The 23,387-nt window shown below is 42.4% G+C and overlaps 1 protein-coding gene across 3 annotated transcripts in view; it reads right to left on the bottom strand.

The window, feature by feature from the left end:
- Positions 1–23,387, bottom strand: part of Drosha (drosha ribonuclease III) — a 107,264-nt gene that overhangs the window by 57,358 nt on the left and 26,519 nt on the right. For all 3 annotated transcript variants that reach the window (XM_041632209.1, XM_041632211.1, XM_041632210.1), the window contains exons 11-15: positions 22,794–22,880; positions 20,150–20,236; positions 13,579–13,650; positions 11,938–12,019; positions 11,350–11,424 (exon numbers count right to left, since the gene is read on the bottom strand). In XM_041632209.1, the coding sequence (XP_041488143.1) occupies positions 11,350–11,424; positions 11,938–12,019; positions 13,579–13,650; positions 20,150–20,236; positions 22,794–22,880 (403 nt within the window). The remainder of the gene's footprint in view (positions 1–11,349; positions 11,425–11,937; positions 12,020–13,578; positions 13,651–20,149; positions 20,237–22,793; positions 22,881–23,387) is intronic.

Raw genomic sequence — 23,387 nt, 5'->3', positions numbered from 1 at the left:
GGATCAAGCCCAACACTGAGTGGCCAAAAGAAAGCAAGAAGATCCAACTTGGGTCAGAGGAATTACTGGCATCTAGGAATCTGGTGAGTAGAAAACACATAAAGATAAATGATGTGGAAAGTCCTTCTGTATATGTGTTGCTTTTATTGGTTAATGAATAAAGAAGCTGCTTTTGGCCAATGGCTTTACAGAATATAGCCAGATGGAAAAGATATATAGAGAGAATAAGCAGAGTCGAGAAGAAGCCATGTAGCCACCATAGGAGACAGACAGGCATCTCCACTGGAGACTGCAGAAACTTTGCCAGTAGGCCATGACCTCATGATGATTAACGGATCAATGGAGATGGATTAGTTTAGGATATAAGAGCTAGCTAGAAATATACTTAAGCTATTGGCCAAACAGTATTGCAAATAATATAGTTTCTGTGTAATTACTTCGGGTCTGAGTGGCCGGGAACAAACACTACAGATAAAGACTGTACAAGCTGTAGTTGAAAGAAAGAATACAGATCAAATCTCTACCTCGGATGCTGCTCTAGAACTGAACACATCTACATACAACACACATGTGACTATCCACTCCTCCTCACAACACTCATGTTAGCTTTACTGAATACCTGTCACCCGGCAGGCACTGTGCGAGAGGTTCTGTGAACGTCACCAGTGATCCAAACAGATAAACCTTTCTAAAGATGACTACCCAGTGAAAAGGTACAGATATTTAAAAGCAACTATGCAGTAAGTCAGGACAAGATGAGCTATGAAGGAGAATCTACCTGGGAAAGGAAATAGAGGATCGTCAAGGAGACAGGCATGATGGCACATGCCTGTAATCTCAGCACTCAGGAAGCTAAGGCAAGAAGATTGTTAATTTAAGGCCAGCCTGTGCTACATAACAAATGGTAAATATACATATGTGTGTGTGTGTGTACATATTAGCATAGTATATTCAGAGAAGGCGTCTTTGAAGAGATAGACAAAATAAAAGGACTGAAGACATGCACAGTGGCAGAGGTCTTGCTAGCATGGGTAAGGTTCTAGATTTACCCCTCAGCACTAAAAGAAATACAAAATGAAACTGGAAATAAGAGCCCACACACTGTGCAGCTACCTCAGCATGTTAATTTCTTTTCCTGTTGCCATGGTAAAATAACACGACAACAGGGGAGAAAGTATGTTTAGCCACAGCTCCGCAGCCTCCAGTTCATTTTGGGCTAGCCACAGCTGCAGGGACAAAAACAGGTAGTCACCCCGGAGCCACCGTCAAGAGCTGAAGGAGAAGGAATGGCACACACGTTCGCACTCAGCTAACTTTCTCCTTTTCTTTTTCTTTTTTTAAATAATTTATTTATTATGTATACAACATTCTGCCTCCATGTATGCCCGCATGCCAGAGGAGGGCGCCAGATCTCATTACAGATGGTTGGGAGCCACCATGTGGTTGCTGGGAATTGAACTCAGGACCTCTGGAAGAGCTGCCAGTACTCTTAACCTCTGGGCCATCTCTCCAGCCCACTTTCTCCTTTTCTATACAGTCCAGGGCTCAGGAATGGCACCACTGACTCTTAGGTTAGGTTTTTTTTTTTCAGACGAATTAACATAATCAAGACAATCATGCAAAGACATATCCACAGGACATGCGTGATCCCTTGAGGAACACTTTGCCCAGACTGTGTAATTCCAACTGTGTAAGCTGACAATGGAAACCAGCTGCCACACTGTGTAGAGGGTCTCAGCAGAACCAGCTAAAGTCCAAAGCTGAGCGTGATGGGCATGTTCCAGGAACTGGAGGCTGGTGTGGGGGACACATAGTTAAACAGGAGGGCGGCAGAGGGGCAGCGGGATGGCAATGATTAAAGAGCTGTACAGCACTCGCTATGTGCCCACTCCAAACAAGACCCACAAATCTTAGGCCCTCAAGAAGTACATAAATCACAGTCCTAAAAGAGATAACATTCTGAAAGCAAATCATCTTCATCAAAGACCATGAGCCTCTTAAAGATGTATCTAAATACAAAGACACTACCCAAAGACATGCTCCGTCTGACTCAAGATCACTGTTCACAGTGGTGATAGTTTTGCACCTTATTATAGGACAGCTATCTTAAAGCCGATATGCACGTTTGATTAGTTAACTCTCACGGTGTTACAGACAGTTGTGTCTCTCAAAATTAGCATGTTGACATCTGTCCTGGTTTCACGTCTGCCGATGTGCTAAAATACACCGTTAAAACAACAACCTAAGGGGACCGGCAACATTGCTCAGTAGGGAAAGGTGCCTGCCACTTGAGACCCACAAGGGGTTAGGAAGGAAGCAGATCCCATAAGAAGACCTCTGACCTCTACGTGCATATCATGACACACCTGTACATGTGCTTTTGTCCTCATGTGTGCCTGTACATACATGCACACACATACACACAAACAAGTAAATAATTTAAAAAGAAAAAAAGCAACTTTTTCTTAAGTGGAGAAAGGGTTTATTAAAATAAATAATAGCTTACAATTCTCGGGTACGGTACTTTGTTTTGGAGACATCAAAGCTGTAGGAACTTGAAACAGCTAGTCATGTCACATCAACAGTTAAGAGCATGCAGAAATAGGGGCTGGAGAGATGGCTCAGTGGTTAAGACCACTGGCTGCTCTTCTAGAGGACCGGAGTTCAATTCCCAGCAACCACATGGCAGCTCACAACCATCTATAATAGGACCTGATGATACCCTCTTCTGGAATTCAGATATGCATGCATATTATAGCACTCATATACATAAAATAAATACATCTTAAAAAGTTATTTAAAAAAGAATTGTCTCGCCAGGTGGTTGTGGCACACACCTTTAATCCCAGCACTCAGGAGGCAGAGGCATGCAGATCTCTGTGAGTTCAAGGCTAGCCTGGTCAACAAGAGCTAGTTCCAGGACAGCTACAGAGAAACCCTGTCTCGAAAAACCAAAAGGAAAAAAAAAAAGAATAGTTTCCTCTCAATAAATAAATACATGCAATTTTAAAAAAGAGAAAGGCAGAAATGAATGCAAGCATGCCTGTATGTGCTCAACTCACAGTCCAGGGCCCAAACCTAACAGATGGCAGAGCCCATTTTTAGGCTGGGACTTAGCACGTCAACTAACATAATCAAATACCCTCCGCAGACGTGTCCATAGGCAACCTAAACAATCCCTCATGAAAACTTCTTTCCAGGTGACTTCTAGACTTTGTCAACGATTAAAACAAAGTCTTAATCTCCAATGGGAAGGTATTAAGAGATGGTCCAGAATGACGTGACCCAGTTAGACAGGTGAAAAAGGCCTCAGACTTGCGGACTGTGTTTGGAGTAGACACAATCACAATCCCACGCTCCTACACAAGATAGCTGCCCTCCCTACCACATCTCTCATCCTCTGCCTCGAGCGCTCCAGGACGCCATCTCAACTTTCAAGGGGTGATGAGAAAGATGTCTGGTGCTACATTGCTAAAATCCAGTTCTTCAGAGGCAGAGGCAGGGGGATCACTGCAAGTTTGAAGCCAGCTTGGGCTACTCTGCTAACTTCTACCCTGAGCTACAGAGCTAGAGACTCTGTCTGGGGGGTGTGGGGGTGCACGAGTGCATCTGTCTTCCTTTTTATTTTTCAGTGCACGAGGAAATGTTAGTCTCCCATCTTCCAAGGAGTCTCGGGGAGCAGCAGGCAAGGGACACTGTAAAGCAAACGTGACTACTCTGCATATGCCTACAACAGAACAGCAGGAGAGACCCAGATAACGTGCACAGCAACTGCCACACTGATGAGAGTCACCAAGACTAAGGAAAGAACGCGCTAGGATTTGATTTACAAATGCAAGTGCGCTGAGTTAATCTAGGAAACTGTAGGTTACAGGGACAAGGAGTGGAACATTGTCTGCCTTAGGATCTGGAAAAGTCTCCATATTTCTATGGGGAAAGGAGCATATTTGCAAAGCAGCATAAACAGCTACAGCTAAAAGCAGCAACAGAAGCTCTCGGCATGCAGCTATGCCTGCCGGCTCTATGGCACTTCGCATACAGTGAAATGGATGAGAAGTATCTAATTTAAAGTGGAGAAGTTAAAAGAGCTACTGGCAGAAGAAAATACTTGTCTACAAACCAACTGTCTCTTACAGTCTCAAGTTCTACTTAGTAAGTGGTGTGGGTACAGCCCAATTTAGGACAGGAATATCTGCAAGATAAAAAAAAAAAAGCAAGGCCAATAAATGCTTATAAAGACGCCAAGTACCCAGTCTCCAGTTTGGCTTGGAAGCAAACCTGCTGATGAGACAGTAGTGAGTTTCAGAGCAGCATAGAAACTGGACATAATTAAACACACACATCAGGTGCAAAGCTGCTACGGCTGGGAGAGAAAGTAACTCCACACTAAAAATCTGAGGAATAATTCACATGGCAGCTACCAAAAGATAGGTAAAGCTGTGAAAAAAAGGGCAGAAACTCAGGACAGACATGCTGAGGGGAAGGTTTATCCAGGAAGGGGACTGGGGCTCTGCTCCGTGTTTGGTACCAGGATGCCATCTCCACAGATATATGAGAAGAGGTAGACAGACAAAACCTAAGTCCTGCGGCAGCCCACGGAGCACAAGCTGTAGCCCTCACAGTCCGCCTAGCAAAGAGACACCATAATAAATATCTGTGTGATGACTTTCCGGAGCGGATTAATCATATGGCCACTTACTCTCCACTGCCACCGAGTTACCGATGCTAATGAATTGGCTCTTTAGGTTTGTCTGTTTTGCTACATGTTTATGTTGGGGATTTATGGAATTATGTCACTGAAGGCAACAAAGTAATTTTTATCTCGTTGGCTAGGATAAATAGGACATGATACAAATGAGAAATTAGAGTGGGTAAGCTAAGGTTAGCAGGAATTCTGCCAGCGCTGAGGCTGGAACCGTGACAAGGGCTCATTATTTGGGAAGAACTAGAGTTTGTGTTTCAGGGGATGAATCTGGACAGTCATTAATGAACTGACAGGCTCTATAAAATGTGTTCTTAGAGACCCAACTCCTCCATTTATACTGCTCGGTTATTTGAAGATGGGAACAATTTGTTAGGGAATCTGTGTTAAATACATGGCTGCTTAAACATGACTTATCAGTGATATAACAAACAATTCAAAAAAATATAGAAATGTCTTCCCCTTTCTTTATACTCAAATTAACCATATTACTACCTTTTTCAGATTTTCCTACCAAGATGATATGGAATTATTTTATTTTCTCAAGTAGGTATTCATAACAAACATTTTTAAATTTTAAATGTAAAGTTATATTAGGAGCTAGAGATGGCTTAGAAGTTAAGAGTGCTTACTCCTAGGCTTAGATCCCAGCACCCACATACACATAACTCTAGGTCAAGATGATCCAATTTACTCATCTGACTCCCAAGACCATCAGGAACACATACTAGTGCACATACATACAGTGAAAATACACAGAAACATAAAATTTTTAAATGTTTAAAATAAAATAATAAAACTTAAAGATGCTTTATCAATTGAAGTTCCCCAGTACACTTACTTCATCTTCCTTGTCTCCTGCCAGCCATATCTGACAACTGCTGCTCCAGATGGGGCCGTTTCCAAAAGTCAATTTGCTACCAAAGATCTGTAAAACTGACTCAGGATTTCCCATCTCACTCGGGAAAACACAGGTGGTGCACAGACTCTTACTTCCTGTTACCATCAGCTATGGTCAGAATAAAATCTTAAAATGCATCTAGCTCCTCCCAGTTACTTTACAGCCAGAGGGAAGAGCGGGAAACATGAGGAACAAACGGACAAGGGTCGCTAAAATCTAAGTACAGCAGCTGCTCCACGTCTTGGTTTCTGGCACACTGGCGCGCACTGAGCAGCGCTGAGCTCACACTATCACGCAGGGGCTGGTACATGTGTGTACGCACTGAGCAGCGCTGAGCTCACACTATCACGCAGGGGCTGGTACATGTGTGTACGCACTGAGCAGCGCTGAGCTCACACTATCACGCAGGGGCTGGTACATGTGTGTACGCACTGAGCAGCGCTGAGCTCAGACTATCACACAGGGGCTGGTACATGTGTGTACGCACTGAGCAGCGCTGAGCTCACACTATCACGCAGGGGCTGGTACATGTGTGTACGCACTGAGCAGCGCTGAGCTCAGACTATCACGCAGGGGCTGGTACATGTGTGTACGCACTGAGCAGCGCTGAGCTCACACTATCACGCAGGGGCTGGTACATGTGTGTACGCACTGAGCAGCGCTGAGCTCACACTGTCACGCAGGGGCTGGTACATGTGTGTACGCACTGAGCAGCGCTGAGCTCAGACTGTCACGCAGGGGCTGGTACATGTGTGTACGCACTGAGCAGCGCTGAGCTCACACTATCACACAGGGGCTGGTACATGTGTGTACGGCAGCCAAGATAGAGGGCTTCAAATGGAGGAAAATTATGATGACTGATAACACTTCAACATTCAATTTAGTTTTATAACACATTGATATTAATAAACAGCAAATTAGGCATCTTTAATCCCAACACTAGGGAAGCAAAGACAGGTGGGGTGTTGAGTTTGAAGCCAGACTGGTCTACAAGAGTCCCAAGCTAGCTAGAGCAACACAATGAGACCCCATCTCAACTTTTCTTGTAAAGTAGTAAATAAAAAAATGTTTAACAAAAATATAAATAGAACGAAAAGACCATGAAACACTAGTGTCTCAGAAATTCAAGAAACATGCACATATATTAACATTATTTTTTGTATATTAGATCGACAAAACTGCAGAGGATAGGCAGTAATATTCAGCCAGCAAATAACTTTTGCAAAAGAACACTTTCACCAAAATTCTTGGTCAGAGGTATGAACTCGTATATACTTCCTCAATAGGCAATCTGATCACTTTTTATTACTTAAAGTATGTGTGCTCTATTAACAAAGCAATCTTATTTCTAGAATTCTATCTTTCAAAACACAAAATGCAAGTGGACAAATGCACAGTATTGCTGAAGTAGTCTATGGAACAAGTAAAACAAACTATCCATCACCTGAACAAGTGTTGGAAAAGTCATATCCATTTGGAATACAGAACTCTCCCCTTTGTCAGTATTAAAAATGACACAAAGCATTTACATAGACCAATGTCTGAGGTATTCTGGAGTGAAAAGGACAAGTTATGTAGCGTGTTCAACACAGTCTCCTTTGACGAGCAAGGCATAATATGCCTCACGCAGATTAAAACGTGAAGAGTGTGCTCATCTGCAATTTTCTACCCTCTTGTACTGTTTGTGCGCACTCACCAGGGCCGTCAAGGGTGGACGGCAAGAACACTCCAATTCTGGGAGAAAATGTCCTTAACAAATGGTATGCAGTAATTGATAGTGAAAATAGAGAGTTCTAGCCTATTGTTTTATACCAATTACAAAAGAAATCAAGATAGTTTAAAATGAAGAAGGCATGGAAGAAAATCATAACATTAGAATAGGAAAAAGTTTAACTGACATGATACAAACAGCTATAGCAGGAATAAAAATCACAAACGTAAGCTGGAGCACGGCCTTACAATCAGTTGTTCCTGCTCATCACAGAGCACCATGCAGATTATAGAAACGCGAATGTGTCAACAGACAACAACCCACACAGACAGGCAGAGTGGCCTGTGCCTGTAATCCCAGCACTCCAGAAACTGAGGCAGAAGAACTAACAAAAGTTCAAGGCCAGCCTGGGCTGCACAGTAAGTTTCCTGCCAGCCTGTGCTACAGTGTGAGGAGGCTTTTTCAAAGAGAAAAAAAGGCCTGGCAGATGCTCAGTGGCCAGAGGCACTGGCACAAAGGCTTGAAGACCTAAGCCTGACCCCAGATTCCACAAGGTATTTCAGGCCAGAACAGAGGTTTCTATCCGGTTCCAGACAATGAACAGGCAGGTCCAGAGAGGTTTCTCAGACATAGGTAGTCGTGATTTGGGTACACACACTTACTTCATTAAAATTTACAGAGTCCTATGCTTAGGATATACATATTGTTAATATTTTGCTACAGTTTGATTAGTTTTACTTTAGAAAACTGAGATATAGTCTAAAGCCTTATCTCCCTGACCCAATCTGATGTGGTTTTGGAAGCTCAGCATGGTTAGGCATAGTTAGAACATGGGTGGAAAAAAAAGGAAAGCCAGAACCAAGCTAGGTGACATATGTCCATAATCCTAACACTTAAGAGACTGAGGCATAACAAAAAAATGAGTTTGAGGCTAGCTTGGGCTATATAGTGAGTTATGAGGCAACCTGGGCTACATAGTAAGAATGTCTTAAAAAATTAAAAAAAGAAAAAAGATGAAAATAGGGTAGAGGCAAACAAATGTTTGAAAAGCACCTTGACGAATACCACATCAATATTTAAGAAAGTCCTCTCGGGCTAGAGACATGGCTGAGTATCGAAGAGCACTTGCTGTTTTCGCAGAGGGCCTGGGTTCATGTCCCAGCAACCACACAATGACTCCCAACTATCTAGAACTCCATTTCCAAGAAATTTGATGTCCTCTCCTGTCCTTTGTGGGCACCATGTGCACACATGGTACATATACATACATGCAGGCACTCACGTATACATATGAAATTAAAGGAAATAATATACTACTATGACCCACTAAGTAAGATCAGCAAACAAGCATTTATAGAGTCCCCAATGGGGGCTAAGAATCACATTATCACTGATAGTGCAAAAAGCAGAGGAATTAGACCTAGCTGCACACACCTGTCAGGCCAGCATTGGGAGAGGCAGGCATCATGATGTCAAGTTTCAGACTCAATGGAAGAGAGAGACAGGCAGGAAGGGAGGGGCAGGGCTTATTCTTGGCCTCAAAGGAGAGACTGGCTGAATGTGTTACAAAGACAGGATAATGTAGGAAAAGAGAAGAAGGGGCAAGGACCTGCCCAGGCTCAGCATTAAAGAATAACATCTTTTTCATGGCAACACGAGATAAGAAATCTGGCACTATAGAACAGAACCCTTAAAAAAGACCCATCTGCTCCATGAATTATTTAAAAATAGGATGTAAGCCTAACATAACTATATAAGAAAACACCTCATGCCTAGAAACATATGGAAATATATATATCAAATGTGGCTTTTAGTCCCCGTCTTAAAATGATCTTTAATGAAGCCATATAGTGAAAGTGAGTCAACCATGTGCCGCCCAGTACAAGAAACTGATACGGTGGGTAGAGCTCTGTAGCCCTCAGGTTGTTAAAATCTGTGTATTTTCAGGGGCAAGTCTAATACAAGAGCAAATCCTGTTGTAAAATAAAGCAATAGACCTTTTTATTTATGACAGCTTAAATGTTATCCGATAGTTATGAGAAGCATTTTGTACACTCGGCATCCCATAGAGTAAGATTTTTCTATATGACGGTTTTAAAACTGCCTCTTTTCTTACAGATTTGTTTGGTGATAAAATGCCAAAGCAGAGAGGTACAGAAAGGACAAGCTTTCCCACAATGTCTCACTATTTTCTAAGACGCTTGTTGCTGAAGTCCCATTATGAAGTCAAAGATCCACTCACTAGAAATGAAACTAGAAGCAACAAGGAAAAACAGCATCCGAATGCATTTCCTAAACAAAACCAACAATAATATTAAAAGCACAAGTGATGCTCTCCTCACATAAAAATAAGTCAGTGTGACGGCCTTGAAAAAGAGTATTCCTTCCTCAAATTCTCCAGGGAGACAGCAGACTTTGGAGGGACAAAAGAGGCAGAATAAAGAAAACAAAACAAGGCCGGGCGGTGGTGGCACACGCCTTTAATCCCAGCACTCGGGAGGCAGAGGCAGGCGGATCTCTGTGAGTTCGAGGCCAGCCTGGACTACAAGAGCTAGTTCCAGGACAGGAACCAAAAAAAAGCCTGGGAGAAACCATCTCGAAAATCAAAAAAAGAAAACAAAACAAAACAAGGGACAGCACCAGGAGCCCCACTCCAGGAAGGGGGGGGTGTGGAACTGCACTGCTCTGCAGGAGGCTGGCCTTGACAGCGTGGGAGGGCAAAACTCCGGTCGAAACAGACTAAGAGCACTTGAGGAAGCCGGCATCTGTCAGGTCCAACGCACGAGGAAGGTCAGGCAAGCCACCTCAGAACAAGAGGCAGGAGCAAACAAAGCCTGACTGCAGGGCTGGATTCCCGAGGTGACACGGAGAACCATATGGAAAAGATACATCAAGACAAACGCCCCAGCTCAGGTGCAGACGAATGGAAAGCTGGAGCTGAGTTTCCTTCCTCCGAGGCCTGAGTGGCTCACACTAAAAAACGGAGGTAGGCTGGAACGATGATGCGGCCAGTGGGAACGGCATAAGGGACCAGAGTGATAGAAAGACAAGTGAGAGAACTCAGTGAAAACAGCAATGTGGCTGTGCCCACGAGAAGGGGTGGAGTCAGCTGAAACAAGGGGAGAAGGGAACGCGAAGATGGCATCACAGGTGAAACAGTGGAGCTCTACTCCAGGAACAAACTCATTTCAGGTGTTGGCGTGGTTCAAGGTTTTACTCAAGGACACAGTGGCTGAGTTTAGCAGCCACTGGAGTAGAAAAGGGGAAAACGCGCAGTTCAGGGGAGAACGACGAGACACTTTGGTTCACTCAGCCGGCAGCAAAGCCCTGCGAGACTGCCCAGTACCGAACAGAGCGGGTAGCTGACAAGACCACCTGGATGGCAGAGGACGCCAAGAAAAAGACTGCAAATAGGCTTCCAAAAGATTTCATTAATAACAATCATTAATGATACTAAATGATAAAAGGCCATATCTTACAAGTATATTCTTAGAAAAAAATAAGACAATTAAATATTACTTTACAAACTAAATATCCATTAACTTATATTTTATAATTGAATGGGAGAACAAATTATCATATATTCTTCATTGAAAAATAATTTAAACTAACCTAACAAATAGAAAATAATCACCTATATCCTACCACCTTAATAACTATTATTGCAATCATTTTAACATAGCTATAACTAAATTGTAAATTAAATTTTTCACTAGTAGTTTTCCAATTGACCACATGCAGAATTAAGCAATATGTATTTTTTCTATTATCTTAACACTTTTCATGGCATTTTACTAAGCACATTTTCAAAGTGTATAAATCAATTCACCTATTGCTCACCAAACCTAGGAGCACGATAAATTATGAAAGGTATAAATCAGCATGTAAAGTTTTACATTTCCAAGTTCAACCTGAGAAGTGGATAATTAACGGCACCCAACACGGAAAAGCTGCCCCTAAAGACTGAAAGGAGGGGGGCAGGCTTATTTTCAGACACACCGTCACTCCAGGTCACAGACAAGTCAAAAGATTTACCTGGAAGAAACCTTACAAAACGTGGCATGAAATGAAATCTTGGACAGCAGGGAGGACTGTCTTCAAACAAAGGACCTGAGGAAAACAAGGAAAAAGAAAAGAAGAAAGAAATCAAACAACCTCAGAGAGCCAACACTGCAACTTAATTCCCAAGATTTATGGGAACCACAAAAAACACCACAGAAGCAGGGACATAAAAATTGCCGTTCCCCCCACCCGGCCTCAATAACTCAATCCCTCATCAGCAACTGTCGCAGCTTCCAGTGAAGACTGCAAAGAGGGGCCTGCAGCAGCTCAAGGGGAGACGGAAAGGCAAGGAGCCAAAGCAAAAAATTTACTTTTTAAATTAAAAAATATCAGCATCTTTGTTATAATCGAACTACAGCATTACATAATATGTGCTTATGTATTAATTCCTTCAGTTTTTAATCAATACACTAAAGCAAGAACTCCTACAGACGCCATGCCTTTACCTAGGGATTTACAAAATAAAAATGTCAACCATGCCCCCATTTCGTGTGAGCTTTCATATACACTGTGACATACGTCTTAGAAGACTTACTCTTTTTTTAAAGCCCTATAATTTACCTTTAAGATTCCAGTCATACAGTTCCAAAATATCTCTGAATAGGAAAAGTGAAAACAGTTCAAGTCCTTTTACACAAAAATTCTGAAAAAAAAAAAAAAAGTCAAAATCAAATTACTATAGATCTGCAAAAACATACGAACTGAAGTTTTAATTTGTCCTAGCCAAGGATCTCAGAGGGTTTGTTGAACTTGTACTAAAAGCATTCCCTGCACAGCTTGGCCACTGTCCTAAAACGACTTGCTGATTTCAAATTGAAATGAAGTAGACAATACCACCATTAGGATTTCTACGAAAATGTCAACTCAGCTCTTTTCGGTGTACAAATAGAATATCTCACCGTCTTCCTTCTACCATGTTCTTCTAATCTAATTGTAAAATGTTTAAGAATCTCCTGGGAGCTTCTTGTGAATGCAGATTCCACACATACACCTGCAGGCTGACGAGCCTGCCCAACCCCACTGCCATCCCACCCTACTCCCACAGCGCAGGATTACTGTTGCCAAGTTACCAAAAAGCAGAAATCTTTTGTACCAAAAAATTTTAAACTATTAACAGAGACAAATAAAAGGGTTGAGAAAAACAGCAGAACTCTGCCGAAACTGCTCCTGCAGACAAGCTAACAGACGACACATCTGCAAGCGAGTCTGGTCTCGTGAGGCTTCCTCCTACTCATCTTGCTTGCTTTTTCATAAATCACCCAGCATGAGATCACATCAGGAATCATAAAGTTTTACAACGATAAGTGAAGGCTTATGACCTTAGACCCGAACAAAGCAAAGCTAAAGCTAAAACCTCCCTACGCACAGAAAGAAGGGGCAGCCCTTGCTCTTTAAGCCATTTCAATGCAGGTAGAATGAAGCCAAGCAGCCCAGAATGAAAGAGGTGGTAATTTAGCATGCACATCAGGCCCATCAATCGCTCCTCATTGCTCCCTGCCATCCATGACAGCGCTTCCCAGTTAAACAAATTCCAAGAGTCAAGGGCTCCAGAAATCGACCCCAACTCCGACACATCAAGCACACACGCTTGTTTGCTGTCGAGCTGTTATTTCTTAGTGTGATTTGTTGACAACACTAAATTCAAGATCAGGCAATGAATCATTCTGAGACTCACATTAATCTTAGTTTGGAATTTTAAATCTCTTGCATATATTTAGATAAATCTGCTGTTTAGCATCTGCAATGAAAAACAATTAGGAAAAAAATGTAAATATATGGGAAGAAAAATGAGGCAAACACTGATCTTATCACTGAAGATAATGAGCAAGATTATTCCAACAGCTCTCGGATTCTGTTCCGCTGTTCCAGCCCTCTCTGTGAGACTGGCCAGGACCCAAACTCTGTCCCTTAAGCAAAACCGAGAACAGATGTACGGTGACTATCAGCAGATGCAGCACGAGCAGACATGGGTTCAGAAATAGGTCAACGAGTTTAAATTTTTGAACCATGGTACCAGAGGTACATTATAGCAACCCTTTTGACAGTGAGCATGGTAGTTAGGGGTCTCGAGTGGCAAAACGCTGGAGTTGACCAACTTCAATTGTGTTGCTGGGTGTGTGTGTGTGTGTGTGTGTGTTTAGGAAAAAAGATTAAGAAAGCACAGTAAAACACATTCAGCTGCTAAGCAATCCTTTCTCTTACCTCAGGCATCATCTCTTCAATAAAGTGAATCGTGTAGTCTATGTTGAATCTAATCACTTTACACAGTGGAATCTGCAAAGAAGAAGAGCTGTTGAGCTGCAGGCTCATAATGCAGAGTTTGCTATTTGACTCAGAGGACCAAATGCAGTTTTACCTTCACGTAACCTGGTAACAACCTTGGGCACAACGTTCAACTGTTTTTTTTTTTTTTTTTTTTTTTTGAGACAGGGCCTCACTCTGTAGCCCTGGCTGGTCTGGAACTCCTGTATAGACGAGACGAGGCTGGCCTCAAACTCAGAGAAATTTGCAGGCCTCTGCCTCCCGAGCCGCTGGTATTAAAGGCAATGTGTTACCACAATTGGTCCCAAAATACTACACCCTAATGATGAGAATTAGGAGCTCTCTGACCAAGCTTCTGAGAGAGATGGGAGTAATACTGGTGCTTCACTCAATGTGATTAGCAGAGCAACCCAAACACAAGAACACTCAACCCAAACATGTCACCTTTAGAAAGAAATAATAAAACCAGTCATGTGCTAATTTTACTATTAATTCTTCACCCAGGTCAAGAATGGCAGCACAATAATACAACAGTAATAAACACTTAGCTCATGGATCAGCGCACAGTGCAGGCTGCCTGCCTGGTTCTGGGGCAAGAGCAGCTGTAGTTGAAAGTAAACAAGAATTAATTATAAATTTAAAAAAGCTGGTATCTGCTGGGCCAGGTACTGGTCTAATATTTCACCGTATTTACTTATAGAACTGTCAATATAAGTTTCACCATTACGCATTATGGGAGAGAGGAAAAAAACGAAGAGAACCACCAGGCAGGTACCTTGGCTGAAGGAGCAAGTAGCTGGTAAAGTAAGGATTCTTATTCTAGACCCGTCTCCTCACTGCCCATTCTAGTACCCAGAGAGCCTGTGAGAAATGAAGGCTCAGCCAAACTAATCCACATCTGTCTTATCTTCCCAGTGCATCATCACACACCAGCCTAGGATCTAACACAAGAGTTTTCCATAAATAGATTTCTGAATGAATAAAAGAGTGAGGAAGGGAGGGAAGGAGGTTACTGAACTGGCTAGCTGGGCACAGTAATTGAAACCAGAGGCCCTGGAGATGTGTTACACGGTCTTTCTGGCTTAGCAATCTGTCCATGAAACAATGTAATCACTTTTACAAACCACAGCTGTCAGAAAGAAACAGATTTTAATTCTCCCAGAAAAGGGGGATGTAAAAAAATAGAAAAGCAGTCTTACAATGCCATCTACTGGAAATAAAGTTAAATTTAGGTCTTAGGTATTCTTTTTTACTTTTTTTTTTTCCTTAAATATAGTGGTTGGTAACTTTAACTTTACTATGGGATTCGTTTTCAACTTCTGGACATATTATGTCCTCAGTCCTCAGCTAACCAAAGCAATGTTTTTAGTACACTATTATTTTTACAACCTACTTTAACCCCACTGACACTTAAAATACTCAGGAGTTACAAAATGGCATATGATTTAGCCTGGTTTTAAAATACCCATTCCTTACTATCATCTATATAAGGTTCATACTTTAGAATAAGCCAAATGCCCTGTATTAAAATGCAAGGATCTAGAGTCCAGTAAGATGGCATAATTCCTGTCAGGCAGTGGCGGCACATGCCTTTAATCCCAGCATTCGGGAAGCAGAGGCAAATAGATCTTTGTGAGTTCAAGGCCAGCCTGGTCTAAAAGAGCAAGTTCCAGGACAGCTAGGGCTATTACACAGAGAAACCCTGTCTCAAAAAAACAAAAAACAAAACAAACGAAAAAGATGGTGTAACTCCTATAACCCTGAAGATCCTGAGGCAGAGGTGGGAGGATCATGAATCCCAACCCAGGCTGGAAAGCAAAGTGAGACCCTATCTCAAAAACAAAAAAGAAAAAGGAAGTCAAGGATCTGGAAAAGGAATGTAAATAAACACAAAGAGAATAGGACACGTGGTAACTGCAACTAAAAAGGAGCAGATGAAAAAGCATGGACAGTACAGCCAACAGTTGGGTTGCTTTGCTAGATCAGCAGGAAGCCAGGCACACCTCACCTCTATAATGCCAGCACTTGGGAGGTACAGGCAGGATAGCTGAGGACAGCCTAGTCTAGACAATTGGTTCTAGGTCAGCCAAAGAAATACAGAAAGAATCTGCTCAAAAATATTGAGGGAGAAAAAGGCAAAACAAGGGTACACAGAAACATCCAGGTGAGGAGGGCAGGTACTGGAACACAGAGAAAAGGGACCTGTGAAGTTACCTAGTTCTTCAGAAAGCACAGTGCACACAGAGAGAAGCCAGATGCTGCTGGGGAGAAAAAGAACACAGCCAGAGGGCCAGGCTACAGTCTAGTATACCCACCCAGGTACCAAATAAGGAAAAACTGGAAGTAGAGACAAGTTTTAAACACAGTTAGGGTATATTCTGACCATTCTGTCATGAGAGGAAAGAACTGAGACCAACTACAGGATCCCTGGGCTTGTATCACCAGGGAGACCACAATGGCACCGAAGCAAATGCAGAAATCCATAACACTGCCCTCCTGAGTAACTCAAACCCAACATGAAGAGACGATGAAGAGTTAGGGCTCACAAAGGTTGCGTGTCTGTCCTGGCTGGTTTTATGTCAACTACAAGTTAGAGTCATTTGGGAAGAAGGTCTCTGAATTGAGAAAACACCTCCATAAGATTTGCCTCCAGGCAAGTCTATAGTGTAATTTCTTGACTGGTTGACATGGAGGGTGCAGGTAACTGTGGGTGGTGTTGCCCTTGGGCTGGCGGTCCTCTAAAAGGCAGGCTCCACAAGCCACAAGGAAGAACTCAATAACCAGGGATCATTCATGGCCTCTGCATCAGTTCCTGCCCTAGTTTCTGCTCTCCCTCACTTCTCTGGATGATGGGCTACAAGCGGCAAAGTCAAACCAACCCTATCCTTCTCAACTTGGTTTTGGTCATGGTGTTTTCCACAGCAACAGAAACCCTAATTGAGGCAATACCCAAGGGGACATACCAGGGCATGCGCCAACAATCAAACCAGAGGGTAGGGCAAAGCTACTCATGTCAGCTGTTAAATCTCACGAGAGGGGAGCAGAAAGAAAACGTGGGTGGTGGTGTTGAATCATCCGGCAAGAGTGAATGCACAGAGGAGGGAAATAATGAGAGCTCTGGGAGTATACAGAGGGCGACAGAGGAAGAAGAGAGAGACCTTCCCTCCTCCTAGCTGTGTGGAAGGACAGCAGAACGCTGCAAACAGAACTGTCTCCACCTCCTTGCAGCAGAACTCACGGGCACTCCTCAGGACACGCTTCGGGCTTCCATCCACACCACTGGAAGCTTCTGAGAGGGACACGGCTGGGAAAGGTGCCCCTCACACTGGCTCACAGCCTTAGACTGGAAGAGAACTTGTCCTCTCTCACCAAAAACCAGCACTTCAGAGGTCACCAGAGCAGCTGCCATCAACCCACAAACTGACACAAATGCCCAGCACTCCCTAAATCCTAAGTACGCAGTGCTGCCATGCTGATACTAATCCCTAACCCATAATAGCACAACTAATTCATTAATACCCACAAATCTGTATATTCAATACTTTTTCTAATCAGTGAATGACCGGATGAGTCATCAGTGATCAGCGAAAAGGAACCTGACCAAGTTCTCGCTCAGAGAATGATCACAGGGCTTTTCTGGGCACGAGATCATTGTGTGACACTGTGCAATCAATGCACCTTTTGCACTGTCAAAGCCCCAAGCATCAGGTATCATAAGGAACCACAAGCGTACTGCATGACAGGATAAAACCATCCAGGAGTGCTACACACTTAGCCAACAAAGCTTTCAATCCACTTCAATTCGAGACCTTAAGATTCCCTTCCAGAGCTAGCTCTGGTCAAGAGTCCACGTGACTGTCACCTCTAGGCCCTTCCTGCTGATGGGCTCGTTCTAAGAAATGAGCCAGGTCAGTAATGCAGTTTAAGAACCTTATAGGAGTCTGCTTTAAATTCAAGAGATCTTTGAAGACTCTAGTTCTGTGAACTTTAGAATCTTCAACTCAAAATTCAATTTCTATTGTCAACATCACTCACAAAAGTGACAGGGCTCGTCATTATGAACAAAAGCTCTCAAGTTTTTTTAAGAAATTCAGTATTTATATAAAATGCATGCTGAGGTCAGGGATTTTCTTGTTTGTTTTTGGTTTAATCTCTTCAAACAAAACAAAAACTGACTAGTTTAGTAAAACCGCCTCTCAGTGCCAAACTTCATGCTGGGAAACTTTTTAAAAATTATCTTTTTTAAAAAAAATCACATTTCCTACTCACTTGTGCCATGAAACCTGCTGTAGAGAGGCAAATATGTATTTCAAGGCCGATCTGTACCATATAGCATATAGTATGCTGTCTCACAGAAAAACAAAAACAAAATAAAAATTCTATTTTTAAATCTAAGTCAGAGGCTGAAGGATGGCTCAGCAGTTAACAGCACTTGTTGATCCCAATGAAGACCTGAGAGCTATCCTTAGCACCCATGTCAGGCGGGTCACAACCTCTTGTAACTCCGTCTCCAGGTGATCTGATGTGTCTAGTGTCCATGGGCACCTGCACTCCCATGCACACAGACACACATATACACAAAATAAAAATTAAAAATACATCTTTCTTTTGAAAAAAAAAAAAACCCAAGCTATCATTAATAAAGCTCAAGGAATTGCCAGTCCAGTGTAAATGTAAAAAAAAAAAAAAAGAGTGAAAATATTCAAACTCATCTGTCTGACATCTTTCCCAAAATGAGAGGTGCCAATATTTATTATGCACCAATTACCATGCTAAACACTTGCCATGCACCAGTGCATTCATCCTTCACAAAAACGGGTAACCTAATGCAATTAGTACCCCATCCACAGACGACAAGACCAGTGTACAGTAGTGTCAGGCCAGAGTCAGCAAGGGGACTTCACTCCAGATCTCAAACTGCTGTCTACAAAGCCACACTGTTTGCCTTCCCCACGCAGGTGACCTGAAGTCAAGGTGAGAACTAGATGAGCACCAGGGAATTAAGAAGTGAGGTGACAGATAAGCTGAAGTAACTTCCTGCAGCAGGACTGGCATTTGCAGGTGGACGTTAGAGGACTACAGAACGTCTGAAGGCCATTACAACCTCAGACTAAAATGTGGGGAGCAAAGAAGATGACAGACACAGAAGCACAGCCAAGAAACAATGGAAATTCTAACAATTTCTAGTATTTTACATATGAAAGTAAAAGGGGAGAAAAGGGGGGAAGAGGTCTAAATGGGAGAGCATCAATAAATAAGGGTGATGGGGAGACAAAATATTGCATATTTCCTGCTGTTAAAAATCCGGGTTCAGACACAGAGACGGAGATGTGTGTGTGGCATGAAGGCAGGAGGCCTTCTGAGGAAGGAGACGAGCCAACAGTGGGAGCAGAGAGGACGGGAAGGGTGGCAGGGACAAGTGTGAGAGTGTGACAACGTATGTGTGTGAAAATGACCTCATATCACCATCTCCTGAAAGAGCACTCTCCAATAAAACCAGGTATGACTGTGTATGCCTGCACCCTTGTGCAGACTGAGGCAGGAGGACTCTGAGTTCAAAATCCTTGAGCTATACAAGCTCCAGGCCAGCATGGGCTACCTAGTGAGTTTTTCTCTCACAAATCCATAAAGTTAAAAACAATTCCCTTACGGTTAGGACTTATCGTAGAATAAGGAAAAGCTGTTTTATGTTAGCATCACTACCTAGAATCACATTTACTTAGTAAAGTAAAAAGGAATGACAGATAGAAGCAAGGTAAGATCAAGATTTGAAGCTCAGCCTCCGATGGAAAAATCCATCTTCAAAGTAAACAGTACGAAGATGACTTTCCAACTGCAGACAGGCAACATGCTGAAACTCTAGCTCGCTATGTCCTTCAGGACCCATGGCCCAGGTAAAGCTGCATGCTCTTCCCAGCACTGCTATAGCAGCTCACTGTTCCCACAAGATGAGCAGCTGGGCAACTTCCAAGGCTGCCAACTTCAAAACAGGATGACTGTGATGCCCAGATACCCAGCATCCACTTGGACTGATTCCCAGAAGAGCATCCCTGATACCCAGAAGTATCGAGAATCCTGTGTGAGACCAAGTCACTGAACACAAGCAGAAAGCAAGCGAGGTCACTCCAGACTTAGTGTCCTGAACAAGCCCTGCTTCTCTTCCCTTTGCTCAGAGACATACATTAGCTTCTCCTTAAAACTTCCCTTTTCCTTTGAAGAACAATCAACCCAAAAATAGCTCATCTCGTCACTCCATAGTTTATCCTCCTTTTTCCAAGTTTCACACTCTCAAAATGTTATTCTAACACGTTTACTTAGACCATTTACTGTAGCCCAAACCTGTGACTCATTAGCAGACAGAGTCCCACCTGACACTGCAGCAGCCGCCCTGAAGCTCACACAGGTGGGATGAAGAGTGAGGGTGATGGACACAAAGATTTGGGGGAAGGAAAGATAAAGGGAAGGCAGGAAGTGCAAGGAAGGAAAAAGGAGCCAACTGGCACATACTTACATTGGTCAGGGGGGCATGTGCAAACATAGAAAATCCTTCAAAGATATACTCATGATCATCATATTCTATAACTGTTGGCCTGTCGGTCTGAAAGTAAAGAACACAAAACAGGATTTAATCATAGCATCTGCATGTGCAGCAATGTACCCACGCACAAAGGAACTCAAGGAAGAAACAAATGCAACTTTGTAGACTCAACATATTTTCCAATATCAGGAAACACACACTAAACATTAATTTTAAGTGGAATCCTCTGGTTTCATGAAATTCTCTAATTTCAGATGTAGTATGTATGTGTATATACATACATACATACATACACACACACACACATACTTCAGATGTAGTAAATATATAGTATATTCCATACTATATATTTAAATAACAAATGATGCTTATTATGGATACCATAAAGAAAATTAAAGGCTCTATATAACTTTATTTCCTAAAAATTAATTTTCTTTAATCCCATAACACAACCAGTTCTACTTTATTGAACTATATTTCTGAACAAATAGACTGACCCCACAATAGGGAGGATTCTGAGGGCCTCGAAGTGCTGGAAGCTCAACCCCACAGCTGCATCCCCACCCTGCCCAAGGAGAAGACAATCCACCAAGCACTGCAGTAGAGTAGGTACCAAGCAATGTCAAAAACTTCAATTACCTAAAAACAGGATCTATAATTACATGGTATAAATACCAATCTCACTATAAGAGACTCTCTTCCTTGTATGTCATTCTTAATAGCCAGCCCTTTGGATATTAAATGCCAAATGTAGAGCAAATTATAGAGATTGGTAGCTTAAAAGCTACTTCTTACCTAGGTACTAGACATCATAGTTTCACAAATTGTGTGTGTGTGTGTGTGTGTGTGTGTGTGTATACGTGTACGGGGAAGAACTAAAGATTATCCATATACACATCATTCCTTTTGTCGATATCACTGTCACTTTCTATCTGAGTGACTCAAGAAGACTACATTAAATATAATGAGACAATTCTGATAAAACAAGCAATAATAATGAAGGGTATGACCACTCTTAAGACAAGGCCACAGGCCTACCATATAAACCAGCAATCTCAGTCCTCAGAAGACATCAAAAATACATGCATACAAATACTCTTTGATTAAAATGTAAAAACATGTAATTACTTCCCTGTCATCTCCAAGCCCTCACACATCCAATTCTATTTTATGTGCATGTCTATACACCATTTGCATGCTTAGTGCTCACAGAAGCTAGAAAAGGAATCAAATCCTCGGGAACTGGAGTTACAGGTAGTTGTGAGCTGCCATTGGGTGCTGCGAGCCAAACGAGGGTCTTGGAGTAGCAAGTTCCCTAGACTGCTGAGCCGTGTCTTAGTCCACACAAATACTACTGTCAGCACTATTCACAATAGCAAGCGTGGAGACAACCCAAAGTCTATCAACTTAATGAATGAACAAATGAAATATGCCATAGCTATACAACACACACACGCGTGCACACACACACGCACTTCATAGGGGTATAGTATTTGGCCATAAAAAGACTATAAAGGATGTAAGCTGCACAGCTCTGTGGCAGAGTGCCTGCCTTGGATACAAGAGATTCTAGATGGAATAAAAGAAAAAAAGAGAAAGGGGAGTGAACTACTGATACATGTCACAACACAGGCAAATCTTTAAACTCCTACTCTATGTAAACAAGAAAAAGACAGAAAAAGCAGCTACCATATGACCTCTATGAAAAGTCTAGGCCAGGCAAGTCCACAGACACACACCACCTAAAGAATATAAAGTTTCTTTTAGGATAACAAAAATGTTCTAAAGTTAGATGGTTTTACGCATTTGTACTTATGCTTAACATCATGAATTACACAATTTAAATGGGTAAAGTTGATAACACAGAAGTATAGCTAAATAAGTTATGAAAATATGTAACTATGAATACTTCTGTAATCAAGACGTCTCAACATACGTAACCAGAATTAGCAAATTTCATACTGTAAGAAGCAATGTGGCCCAGCACAGCATACAGACATGAACATTGACTCCCTGTCTTCTAAAAACCACCATACTGCTTAGTACCTGAGCAAATCACCTAGCCTCATCTATGAAACATGAATTAATGTCCCAAATGGTAGTATGGATAATATATACAGTTATTATGAAAATTAATTAGCTATGCTAACCACTTAGAATGTAGCACATGTGCATAAGTATACCATATTATCACACTGACATACTTACTATACATTGAACGCTCTGATTCAGTCACAAGGCCATAAGCTGCCCACTGACTTTTAACTCGGAAATGCCCTACTTCACGCTGCCACTCATTACTCCAATAGCAGTTTCATGATTCACTGGCTCTATAAATTTGGTTAGTGCATGGTACCAATACAAACACAAAAGAAATAATAAAATGGTGGGAGAAGAAAGCTGAAACATCACAATAAAGCCAAATTTTATCTGCATAGTGATTTTAAAATAAAAATGACATAAGAACTGAATCAGAGGCTAGTGTGACGGCTCAGGCCATAACCCCAGCACTTTGGAAATGAGGCAGGAGAAACGTCTAAAGTGAGAGGCCAGCCTTGGCTACACAGCTAAGCTCCAGGCCATCCCAGGCTGCAGTGTGACTTCATCAGCAACTTACTAAAAAGTTGGTGGGCGGGGAGACAGTGATCCTGTAGTGGAAAAGACGGCCAGCGTTGTTCGTCATGGGACGGCAGGGCTTGATTGCCTGGGCAAACAAAATGAAAGTTTTACAAATTAAGTAGAAAATAACTTTCTTTTAAAATAGATTACACTGTCAGTTTCACGGCTGACACCTGCTTCTATGTGTGCCCCTCACAGACTATTCGCTTTGCTATGCATGAACTAAATGAACAAAAAGACGTGGCCAATCACCGGTTCTCAACCTTCCTAATATGTACTATTGGAGTGAGGACCACACTGACCTGTGATTTAGTGCTCAGTGACACCAGAAGTGTCTGTAGGCTCTATGTCCCCCAAATACATGACCTCAGTGAATGGGTATCTGCCATCAGTTGGGTACCTGGGAGACATGGCTAGACCCCCGGGACACACAGCTGGACCTGTTATTGGTATGATATGGTTCTATTCAATACAAGTAGATACGTAAGAGCTGTCAGCATCCAGGAGGGTTTGGAAGGACTCATGAGGCTTGCCATCCAGAAACAATTTGGGAGCCGCATTTGGCATAACTACCAGTAGAGACTGGTCTACT

The sequence above is a fragment of the Microtus oregoni genome, unplaced genomic scaffold, assembly GCF_018167655.1.
Source record: "Microtus oregoni isolate MIOR12 unplaced genomic scaffold, Mior012 000040F_ref0000088, whole genome shotgun sequence".
Lineage (NCBI taxonomy): Eukaryota > Metazoa > Chordata > Mammalia > Rodentia > Cricetidae > Microtus > Microtus oregoni.
This window is presented reverse-complemented; position numbering and strand designations above follow the sequence as displayed.